The sequence below is a fragment of the Neoarius graeffei genome, chromosome 20 (assembly GCF_027579695.1).
Source record: "Neoarius graeffei isolate fNeoGra1 chromosome 20, fNeoGra1.pri, whole genome shotgun sequence".
Taxonomy (NCBI): Eukaryota; Metazoa; Chordata; class Actinopteri; order Siluriformes; family Ariidae; genus Neoarius; species Neoarius graeffei.
The window spans coordinates 46,796,739-46,809,012 of NC_083588.1; the positions used below are offsets into that span (position 1 = coordinate 46,796,739).

The 12,274-nt window shown below is 39.1% G+C and overlaps 1 protein-coding gene across 1 annotated transcript in view; it reads left to right on the top strand.

The window, feature by feature from the left end:
* Window positions 1-12,274, top strand: part of ngfra (nerve growth factor receptor a (TNFR superfamily, member 16)) — a 102,091-nt gene that overhangs the window by 27,673 nt on the left and 62,144 nt on the right. Inside the window, exon 3 of the mRNA XM_060901836.1 lies at window positions 8,333-8,701. Within this exon, the coding sequence (XP_060757819.1) occupies window positions 8,333-8,701 (369 nt within the window). The remainder of the gene's footprint in view (window positions 1-8,332; window positions 8,702-12,274) is intronic.

The window sequence follows — 12,274 nt, forward strand, 5'->3', positions numbered from 1 at the left end:
TATGTTTTCATCTCTGTTTATTTGTTTGTTCCCAGCATAACTCAAAACATAGCAAATGTATTTTGATGAAATTTGGAGGAAAGGTTGGCCATGGGCCAAGGAACAACTGATTAGATCTTCATGCAAATCTGAATATGTGGCTTGGCGAAGGTATGCAGTCTACTGAGCACTCTTCTAGTCATTCTTGTTTTCTGATATAATTCAATGTACCTATGCAGTCAACAACCCCACAAGGGGTAACCCTTCAAAGAAGGGCAAACCAAAAAGTACAAGTAGTTCTAGCAGTTCATTACTTAGCCAAGGGACATATATACTAATGATGCACTGAGAGGCTCTGGTTGAAATTATGGATACTCTGAGGTGACTGACATAGTACTATTTTGTGAGGGGTGCAGCCATGCAGTCACCAAAGAGAATTCATAATTCCCAGTGCCTCTCAGTGCATGGTATATCTGATTTATATCCCTCATCAAAAAATTCCAAACTAAAAGTGTTAAGAATGAATCTCGTCATAAACTCACCAGAGGCAGCCATGTTTGTTGTTTACGTCGGATTAACCTTCAACCTGCGCATGTGCAATGTACCATGGTATTGCCTGCCTCGCTATAGGCATGATCATGATATGTAGATATACACAAACAGAAATGCTCGCGGAGCCACAGCTGTGACTTGAATCGGCTGTATAGCTTGAAATTGTGATGTCAGTTCATGGTATATCCAGGATATACCATGACTGACTCACACCATATCCATTTTTTTTTTTTTTTGACGTCATGAGATACATTGCTTAATCCGTGGTGGAACTATATTATGTCATATGAACCATCCTTGGCCAATCCCTGCATGGGAATTTTTTGATAAGGGATATAATAAGTAATAGTACAGAGTGAATGAAGATATGAATACCATGGTCTCAGTATAGTGGGTTTTATTGGGAGTTGGGTGGGTAAATGTACCAGAATCAAAATCAGAAGTGGAGAGTATATGTTTGGGGGCTGAAATTGTGCTTATGCTTAGAGTATCAAAAACCCAACCACTATCCAACATTCATTCATTCACTCATTCATCTTGAGAAAGCTTTTTATCTTGGTCAGGCTCATGTTAGATCAGGAGTCTGTCCCACGAACACTGGATATGAGGCAGGAATACACCCTGAATGGGACACCAATTCACTGAAGGGCACCTGGGGGTAAATTAGCAAAATTCCACACAGACTGAAACTCAGGATTACCTCTGTACCAGCCTTCCACCTTGTACTACCCACATTTATTACAAAAATGTGTCATACAATCATGGGAGAATCCTTTCTGAAATCAACCAATCCAGATGACTAGTGGTGTAGGGCTTATTGTAATCACATTGCTCTTGGAAGAAGATACGGTACCTTTTTTCTGCATTGAAGGTATAACAGTTGCCTTACAAAATGCTAATGAAATGCAGTAGGCTTGATTGTGAAAAAAAAGAAAATGCAATAGGTAACGGTGATGCAAAAATGAACTAACTGTCCATCTTCTGCTTCAATGGCATTAACTAATGAGTCAGGCGGAACTTCTCGATTTGAATATAGTCCAACAAAATGGACTTTCACCCTCCATATTTATCACTAGGAGGGATTTTTCCCCCAGTATTCAAACTATCCATCCATCCATCCATCCATCCATCCATCCATCCATCAGAATCAGAATCACTTTATTAATCCCCAGAGGGAAACTCTAATTTGCTACCAAGCTCCTGAATCAGCTAAGAAGTAAACAAGTCTAAAAATAGAAGATTAAATCATCTGAAAAAAGAATAAATACAATAAAATAAAATACATTTAAATAAGTTAAATTAGTTCAATAACTTCACATCACTGAACTTATTTAAATTTATTTTATTTTATTACCTACATTTATTACTTCCGTAAACTTTCCATCCATCCATCCATTCATTATCCATAACCGCTTATCCTGTGCAGGGTCATGGGCTTAAGCTGGAGTCCATCCCAGCTTACTACGGGCGAGAGGCGGGGTACACCCTGGACAAGTCACCAGATCATCGCAGGGCTGACACATAGAGACAAACAACCATTCGCACTCACATTCACACCTACGGTCAATTTAGAGCCACCAATTAGCCTAACCTGCACGTCTTTGGACTGTGGGGGAAACTGGAGCACCCGGAGGAAACCCACGTAGACACGGGGAGAACATGCAAACTCCACACAGAAAGGCATTGGCCACTGGGCTGAAATCCAGAACCTTCTTGCTGTGAGGCAACAATGCTAACCACTACACCACTGTGGCGCCCGTATTCAAACTAGAAAAAAAAAACCAACCAAACAAAAAAACCTTACTGTAAGAGGCAAGTAGACGTGATCACACTAAATGTACTGAGAGTTAAAATATTTAATTTGGCTGGAGTGTCTGTTTAATCTAGTAGCTGGCTTTTTAACAAAAAAAAAAACAACATTGCTTAATTCTGTGGAAGTCGGTATCTCATGACTTCTGTCCTCAAAGTCAGTTGTGAAATCTGTTTTTACTTGCCTGAAATATAAATTTCCTGAAGGTGCCAGTTTTAGTACAGGAAAAGAAAACAGTTTCAATACAGGTCATAAAATTAAATGCTTTTCAGGAGTAACAAAAACTGAGGACCAATGCCAAAGAGATATACAGAGAAATAGGCATCTATTAATTATTTTTACAAGGTGTATGTTTGTGTGGTTTGGGTGGAGGAGCTTGGTGGTTCTGGGACTTTGCTTTAGGCATTTTCACATCAGCAGTATTCATCTGCTAATTGCCAAATTGACTACTGTCTTGCAACAAACAACCCCTCTGGTTAACTATGATCATTAATCATAAATGCTTCTTCCTTTACAACCTTTGATAAGAAAAAAATAAAACAGGATAAAGGTGAAGGTCTGAATGTGTGTTTACCGGTCTTGCTGCTGGAGTCCACCTGCACTGCACATTGGAACATTTTTTTTCCCTTTCTAACAGACCTGACTCAACTCCCGAGCTTCTAAACAAAGGTGTTAGTGTGTTAGAGCAAGGAAAACATTTGCAGTGCATCAAGACATGACTTGGAAACACATGTGGGTGGGTTTGTGCTACATGCTAAATTCCAAGGTACCCAGTTGTAGATCCGAGTGACTCTTTTGTTTTTAAAACACCAAAACAAGCCGCATGGTCAGCCTGACTCTCCCAAATGTCAATTTAATTCGATTTGATCCGTATAGCTCTTTTAACAATAGCTATTGTTCCAAAGCAGCTTTACAGAAATTAGACTGAGAAGATTTAGCTTGCTAATGAGTGAGCCAGAGATGACAGTGGAAGGGAAAAACTCCCTGAGGAAGAAATATTGAGAAGAACTAGAATGAAAATCATCTGGATAACGAGATTATAAATCATGACACTTAAACAGCTGTATGCGATCAAGTTAAACAGGACTAATTTCGTGGAAGAATGTTCAGTATGAGAATCAGTCTTTAGGTATCCATGTGAGATTATCCCCTAATTGAAAACTGAGATGAACTATATTCAACTCAAAACCATGGCTACCATATTGTACTGTATATAAACTCCAGATATAAATTTTAAACATATGAATTTATAAATTTAGCCCTAATGAGCAAGCCTGAAGTGACGGTCGCAAGGAAAAACTCCCTGAGACGACATGAGGAAGAAACCTTGAGAGGATCCAGACTCAAAATGGAACCCATCCTCATCTGGGTGATAACAGATAGCGTGATTATAAATAACTTGTTTCTATAAGTGTGTCCGAAATGGTCAAAAAGCGCAATTGTGTAAAGGAAATTCATTATAGTTTTAACATGAAGTCTATTTTATTGAAGTTATAAATTGTTCACTGATGGAGACCTGAGTGCAAAACTGTTCATGTCAACTGCAGTCCTAAAGTTATCATGGCAAGTGTAGTCCTAAGCCATTGTGGCAAAACTAGTTATATTAATTGACTTATTCACCATTTCAAAAGTTAATTCTTTATTCGGTTAAATAATTTTTAATGGCACGTAAAGGATTAAAAAAAGGAGAATATCAAAACAAGCCTGATCACACAGATAAACCATGGACCTGGCAACCCTGCTGAATGCTTCAAAGTGTGTTACCTAAAACTATTCTTCCCCTAAACTTTTTTACCAGAGCCATTACAGATGCCCCTGTAAAATCCTCTTTACCCACTGACGCAGCTACTGACATTGTGAATAATTTATTGACTTTCTAATTATATCTGAAAATAATGCTCCAAGAATGTGCAATATTAATGCTGTACTTTTGGATACCATACCAAATCTCCGGTTGGTGAAAAATAAACTGACCGTGTGGCCACTTTACGCAAGTATTAGCCTCACTTTAGCAGTCCTTTTTCTGTCACCAGCATATTATTTGTAGTATCTTGCTGCAACACAAAATCCTTGCTATTACTCTTTAAAAATGAAAATATGCTTTTGTGTAACATTCGTTACCTAACACGTAAAGAAAGACTGATTTTGAAATACAATTTACAAGCTAACACTCTTTTACATAGCTACTTTACAAACCCTTTAGCAGACTTGGTGGTGATTTGGTGATGTTAGGTAATGGTAGCTAAGTTAGTGAGGTGTTTCATGCTAGAAAGCTAGCTAATTTATTGATCCCTAGCAAGCGAACAGAAAGATAACTGAGTTACCACGAGCTAGTTAATCAAAAGCAGTAGCTATTTGACAACAGTTTGTTTAGCTGTGTGTAATATTTGTTCACAGGATATTTCTCAATAACTTTTTCATCTATTTTTTTTTGCAAAAGTGAATTGATTTGTTTCAGTTGCTTTCTGCTAGAGTTGAAATGCCAGGCTTCACAAATTATTTCTCTGTATTTTTTTAAAATAAACATTTGTAGGCCTACTAGAAGATTTAAAAAAAAAAAAATCCAAGAAGACAGAAATCATCTATATCCCCCGTCCTATATACCAACTATATACCAAGTTTCAAGATATTATTTGTCATATTTTTCAAGTTTTGCTGCAGGAAACCAACCCTACCTCTTTACACTGACCTCAGCAGCCCATGCCATAAACCCACTGGACCTTTGGTCCAGGTGAGCTAAAAATGAAAATTTCTCACATTTCTTAGTATCAAAAGGCACATATACGTTACTTAATCAACACATATACCAACTTTCAAGACCATACCACTCATACTTTTCAAGTTCTGTTCCAGAAACAAAACCTACCCCTAAGACTAACCTGAGAGACTAAGTCTGAAATTGTTTCCATGGAAACATGACAAATTTAAATTTCTCAAATTTCTTAGTATGAAAAGGCACATCTACAGCACCTTAACAACATGTGCACCAAGTTTCAAATCCGTATCATGAATAGTTTTGGATATATGCTCTGCTCTGGAAACAAACATTGCTCTTAGAAACTAAGTCAAAATCTATTTTTGTATGTAAAAATTTGAAAAATACTTTTGTTTCAAAAATCCAAAATAGCAACAGGCACCAGTTTACATATTGCTTGATATGTATACAATGTTTCATGAAGATGTCTTCAGTAGTTTTAAAGATATGGCCCGGAAATGAAAACGTGACCAGACGGACAGCTGGATGGATGCACAGACAGAACCCGTTTCTATATCCCCCGCCGAACTTCATTTGGGTGGGGGATAAATAAAACACAGTCCACAGTAACACTCAGTTTCGGTTGAATATTTTTTTTTTTTTGCACAGGATTAGAGTATAATAGATTTAATTATATTTATGATTCTTGAATCTGATCGGTCAGAAGGTGTTAAATAATTACAAAGCTTTGTTGAATATTTGATTTTGATTGGTCAATTATGGCATTCTGTGGTCTGTTACTTCTGTATAAGAGACCATTACAATTATGGACCATGTCATTAGCAGAAGCAAGAAATCATTTATAAATCAGTAAAAGAAATTTTAATTCAATGTTTTGTGTCAAATTATTGATTTCTTTATTAAGTTTCCATGTAATAAGTAAGATAATGTACAGTGAGCTGGTCATTATTTGCTTCCTGCATCATCCTGTTGGAGTTTATTTCACAAGAACAACCAACTTGCTGTAAATCACGCCTTACATAATGGCAGCTTTTACAGTTGTTCCAGCTGCAAGGTGAATCACAGGTTAATGCTTGCACTGCTTCATTTGTATAGTGGACACATCACCATAATCTAAGCCTAATAACAAACAAATAAAAATGTGTTATTATATAACAAAGAAAATTGTTGAAACATTGATATGGCGTAGTTTATAAAGAAGTTTCTAGCATCAGTGTTTTGTAACAGTCAGTAAATTTTCCTTAAGACAGGTGACTTTGCACTTTCCAATTTTGATGGAACATGTCAAGCTGCGTTTTAAAAAAAAAAAATTAACTTAAAGAGAAATAGAAGAAAGAGGCTGGTGTGAGAACGACTGTACAGTTTATAGCTGCTATAACATAAGTGATAATAGGAACTGATTTACTTTGTGGACGTTCCAAAGCATTAAATGTGACTCTAACTGGATAAAATTTACAACTTGAAATGTTTTGATGAATAAAATAATGACTAGTATTGCAGTGGTATAAGAGGAGTAAAACACTTCAGGGCATGCTGTTCTAGGAAAATAATGAGCTTGGTATTAGTCCCCTATCAATGAGAACTTTCCTATAACAGCATTTGTAACTGAAGTGCAGCGGAACTTGTTGATTATCTAAGTGTATCAGTGTATTCATGAAAGCAATGTGCTTAATGCAGTGCAACTGTACTTCACTCAGAGCTTTTAGATAATGCAGTGCAACTGTACTTCACTCTGAGTCCTTGTGTCTATACACGAAGATCGATCCTCTAATGAGAAAAACAAAAGCACTGTCCGCACAAACACACACAGAAAATCAGATCAATGTGGGCGACCTTTCCAACGACGCCCAGTAAACACTATTATCCACATCACTCCTCTTCCATCTTTTCCGGCATTTTCTCCTCCGTTTCTCCCCTCACTCTCAGTTCATCTTCTTGTTTTTCCTCTCCAGTTTCAGCATGTTCTCTTCTCACCATCATCCTCGATCTCTCTCTCCATTTCCTTCCTTCCTTCCTTCCTTCCTGACCTCTTCTCAAGAAGTCTATAAAAGCTTACTTGCTATTAATTGTTATTCATTCACTCAATTTTGTTATTTTTCACTTATGATTCTCTCTCTCTCTCTCTCTCTCTCTCTCTCTCTCTCTCAAGTTCACTCAATTGAATTTGCAAGTCATACCTTACAAATCAGTCATTTTAACGATCAGATGATTGTAGCATTTTTAACCATCAGCTTCTAGAAGGGCAGAATTTACACCATGGATTGTACTTTATTATAGTTATTCACTCATTTATCCATCTTCCTCCCACATTTCTTTCTTTCTTTCTTTCTTTCTTTCTTTCTTTCTTTCTTTCTTTCTACTGGGCGGGACAGTGGTGTAGTGATTAGCACTGATTCTGGATTCGAGCCCAACGGCCGGCGAGGGCCTTTATGTGTGGAGTTTGCATGTTCCCCTCGTGTCTGCGTGGGTTTCCTCCGGGTGCTCCGGTTTCCCCCACAGTCCAAAGACATGCAGGTTAGGTTAACATGGGGTGGCCTTGGGCTGAAGTGCCCTTGAGCAAGGCACCAAACCCCCAGCTGCTCCCTGGGTGCTATAGCATAGCTGCCCACTGCTCTGGGTATGTGTGTGTGCTCATTGCTTACTTGTGTGTGTGCGCATGTGTGTTCACTGCTTCAGATGGGTTAAATGCAGAGGACGAATTTCACTGTGCTTGACTGTACATGTGACAAATAAAGGCTTCTTCTTTTTCTACACTTCTTTCTTTCTTTCTTTCTTTCTTTCTTTCTTTCTTTCTTTCTTTCTTTCTTTCTTTCTTTCTTCAAGCTCACTCAATTTAATTTTTAGTGATTTATTAATTTCTTAATTTGTAAGTCATGCCTCATCGGAGCTTGTCTTTTTAACCTGTCACATATTCCCAATATCCTGTATATCATTTCTAAACCCTTTAACTTCTAGAAGCACTGTAGTTCCACTATCAAATGCACTTCATTAGTTATTCATTCATTTATCCATCTTCAGTTATCCTCTTCAAGGTCGCAGTGGATCCGCAGTCAATATACAGTACACACACACACACACACACACACACACACACACACACACACACACACACACACACACACACGTTCACATGTGGGGTGTTTTCAACCGCTTGGGAGGTGGGAGAAAACCCACTTGGATGCACATGTTGAACTCCACAGCTTATTATTATTATTATTATTATTATTATTAATATTAATCAAACTCTACCAAACTGTGTTTTTGTCTCTACACAGGTGAGACATACTCGGACGAATACAGTCACAAAGACACGTGTCATCCCTGTACGGAGTGCACTGGGCTCTTGCGCATGGAAACGCCATGCACCGACTCAAACGATGCGGTGTGCGTGTGTGATTATGGCTACTACATGAGCGATGTGACGGGCGGCTGTGAGCCGTGCACAGTGTGTCCACGTGGTCATGGGGTCTACATTCGCTGCGAGCCTGAGCACGACACGTTATGTGAACTGTGTGAGGATGAAACCTACTCAGACCAGGAGAGCTCGCTGGATCCCTGCATGCCCTGCACCGTCTGCGACGATGGCTCAGACGAATTAGAAACACTGAGGGAGTGCTCACCCATAGCCGACGCCGTGTGTTATGGTGAGAGATGTATACTGTATTTTCCAGACTATAAGCACCTTTACTTTCATAATGTGGTATGTCGTCTGTTTGAATTGAACCCTGCTGTGTTTACTCAGTTAGTGGACTTTGTTTGAGCTACAGCAGTCTTACTCTAAGACCAGCTCAGTGATAGTCAGTGCAGAGTGTTTCACTTTCAAGAACATTTTGGAAATATTGAAGTGAAGTAAATTTTATTTGTGTACCACTTTTGACAATGGACATTGTCACAAAGCAGCTTGACAGAAATTTATCCCTAATGAGCAAGCCAGAGGTGAGGGTAGCAAGGAAAAACTCCCTCAGACGACATGAGGAAGAAGCCTTGAGAGGAACCAGACTCAAAACAGAACCCATCTTCAACTGGATGAAAAAAGTGCAACCAGGAACGTATATATAAGCATCAAGAGTAACTTCTAAATTCATTGTAGTTTTAAATTGAAGTCTGTTTTGTTTACCAGAGCTTCAATGATGGAGACTTGACTGCAAAACTATTCAAAGCAGTTGCAGTCCGAAGGCTAAATATGATATCAATGAACATCTCGTGTGACCATATCTGCTGGACAGCCGAGGTTCTCAGATCCAGTTCTGGAGACCACACACACACATTGTCTGGTGAAGAATGAGTAGATAATTACCTGATGAGTCAGAGTTTAGAGCAGTGAAAATACAAACATGTACACCAGAGTGGGTCGTCAAGCCTAGCGCTGAGAAGATTTGGTGTAGATGTTTGACAAAATATAATGTTGTAAAGTAAAACGTCATGCATTAAGTAAAACTTAGTGTGTTTTAGTCTTTGTTATAACTACACATAACCCTTCAGTGTAAAATAATGGACGAAGAATTAGTCAAACTAATTAAATCCATTGGATTAATTACTACACGTTAATGAAAGTTCTGCTCTGTAAAATAATCCTGATGGAAGGTAGAATGGTACACAAAATTAGATTTTAGATATACAAAGGTGAGTCAAATGAACTTGATTTGTTTTTTTTAAATTTTACATCGTTTACTTATTTATTTCTCATCTCATTCTCATTATCTCTAGCCGCTTTATCCTGTTCTACAGGGTGGCAGGCAAGCTGGAGCCTATCCCAGCTGACTACAGGCAAAAGGCGGGGTACACCCTGGACAAGTCGCCAGGTCATCACAGGGCTGACACATAGACACAGACAACCATTCACACTCACATTCACACCTACGGTCAATTTAGAGTCACCAGTTAACCTAACCTGCATGTCTTTGGACTGTGGGGGAAACCGGAGCACCCGGAGGAAACCCACGCGGACACGGGGAGAACATGCAAACTCCGCACAGAAAGGCCCTCGCCGGCCACGGGGCTCGAACCCAGAACCTTCTTGCTGTGAGGCGACAGCGCTAACCACTACACCACCGTGCCGCCACTTATTTATTTATTTTTGCAAATTTATATAATTTTCAATAATCTCCATTTTGTGCAATGCTGTTGTTCTAGCACGTAACGAGTGCCCGGATTCCTCTAAACAAATTGATTCTATTCAAATTTTTGCTGTACTTTCGTTTCTCATTTGACTCATCCTCATAGATCAAGTAGTTTTTTCAGTCACCGAGTCACTGTCTTCATCTGTAACTTCATTAATCTCAGCATCTGTCTACCTTATTGCGACACTTGATCACTGAAATATCAGGGTGAAGGAAGGAAACCAATTATCCATATAAATGAAGGTCATTCAAAAGGTAACTTTTGAAAATGTAAACAAATAAACTAACAAACAAATACTCTCGTAAGATATGATGGACAGTAAACAACCACGGGAGAACACTCTGTGTCCTAGGTTGGTGCGAGTACCAACGTGTTTAGTGATGGAAAATAAAATAGCATAATTAATTCTTAATGTAATTAAGCTAATGCATTCCTTGGACAATCCAATTAGGTTTCTTCCTCTACATTACTTTGTACCTTCTCTAAGTCACAAAAAAAAAAAAAATTGACCACAAATTCTCCTGACAGTGTTTGCTTTACTCCATGGGTTCAGGGGGTTAAACAGGATCACTTCCTCACAGTGGCGAACTGTTACTATTAGAGCTGGGACTTGAGCTCAGCCAAAACTTAGCCAGACACAACAAAAAAGCAACAGGGCAAATGGTTTTGCAAGGGATTAGCGGCAGGCTGCCAGGTCGCTCTGTTGTGTGTAGTTGTCGATGTTGATTTTAAATGTAACTAAATAAATTACATTGGGAAATGAATACTTAAACGGGAACTGAAGGCAAATTTTTTATTATCAAAATTCTACTTCTCATTTTATTAAATATCGGAATGCATTTTTGATAGCTATTTTGTCACTGCTATAGCAAGTTATGAGTGTTTGAAATATGCTCTGTAATATATCAGTCTGTATGTCAAAGCAATGGCCGTAAACGAGATTCGTTGAGACCTGTGCGAGACACCGTAGGATGGAAGTAAAACGTACAGCGGAAATCAAAGTGACCAACATCTGCCAATATTGTCAAAAGACACGCGTGCCCTCTTTCGAATGCTGACATAACCAAGCCGGAAGTTTTCCCTGTGTCCGAAATCGCTCCCTACTCACTGTATAGGGCACTATATAGTGTGAACGCCATTTTGTATTGCTGTCCGAAACCTTAGTGAGGATTATGTGGGAAATGCGCTGAGTATAATATGTATTTATCACAAAAATACATGCATGTATTTATTATTTTGAAAACCCACCAGCCGCCTGATCTGGCACGTTTTAATTGTGCGACAGTAATGCCGTAAATACCACCGCGGCGGAGTGGTCCTTATCCTGTCGTCTTTCCAACTCTTCTCAGTTGGTTTGAAGTCATATGGAATAATCTCCAGGTCATGTACGCGAGGGAGGTGGATGTATGTGCAGAAGTATACAGTTTAATAAAGTGCAGAATATATATACAGTGAGACGATATATACACAGGCAAACAATCCAAAACGGCAGGCTAGATCAAAAACGAGAATGCAGGCAAAAGGGTCGGTCAAGGTACAAACAGCACATCAAAGGTTAAGTGAGGACAAGAACGAGAAACAGGAAATCAAGACAACAGGTAGAAAGGCTCGGTAATGTGTACGTGCGTATCCTAATACTTTGTGATGCAAATGCATACACATAGGCAAACACAGTTCCTTAATTGAGCTCAGGTGCACCTTGTTCATGGCGCGCGTGCTGGAGTCCACTCGGCGCGCGCGCAGCCCGAGGTGCGCCTTCAGGTGAACGCGCCACAGCGCGCAGGACTGACACTCCATCACTGATGAAGCTGGCAAATCTCAAAATTAATCTAAATTGGAATGATATGGCGATCTGGCCGCTGTGTAAACAGTTTTCAAAATGGCGGCGCTGACACTTCACATTTGAAGTCTCGCACAAATCTCGTGAAGATCGCGCGGATAAGTGACGCCTGCCGTGGATCATACGAACTACATTCAACATGGCTAAAAAACGAAAAGGCTGATAAATGTAATATAATATGCCAATACAAATCACGATATAAGGTTAATAAAACTGAAAACGTAATTGAATAACACGTTAATTAAGAAGTAAAGCG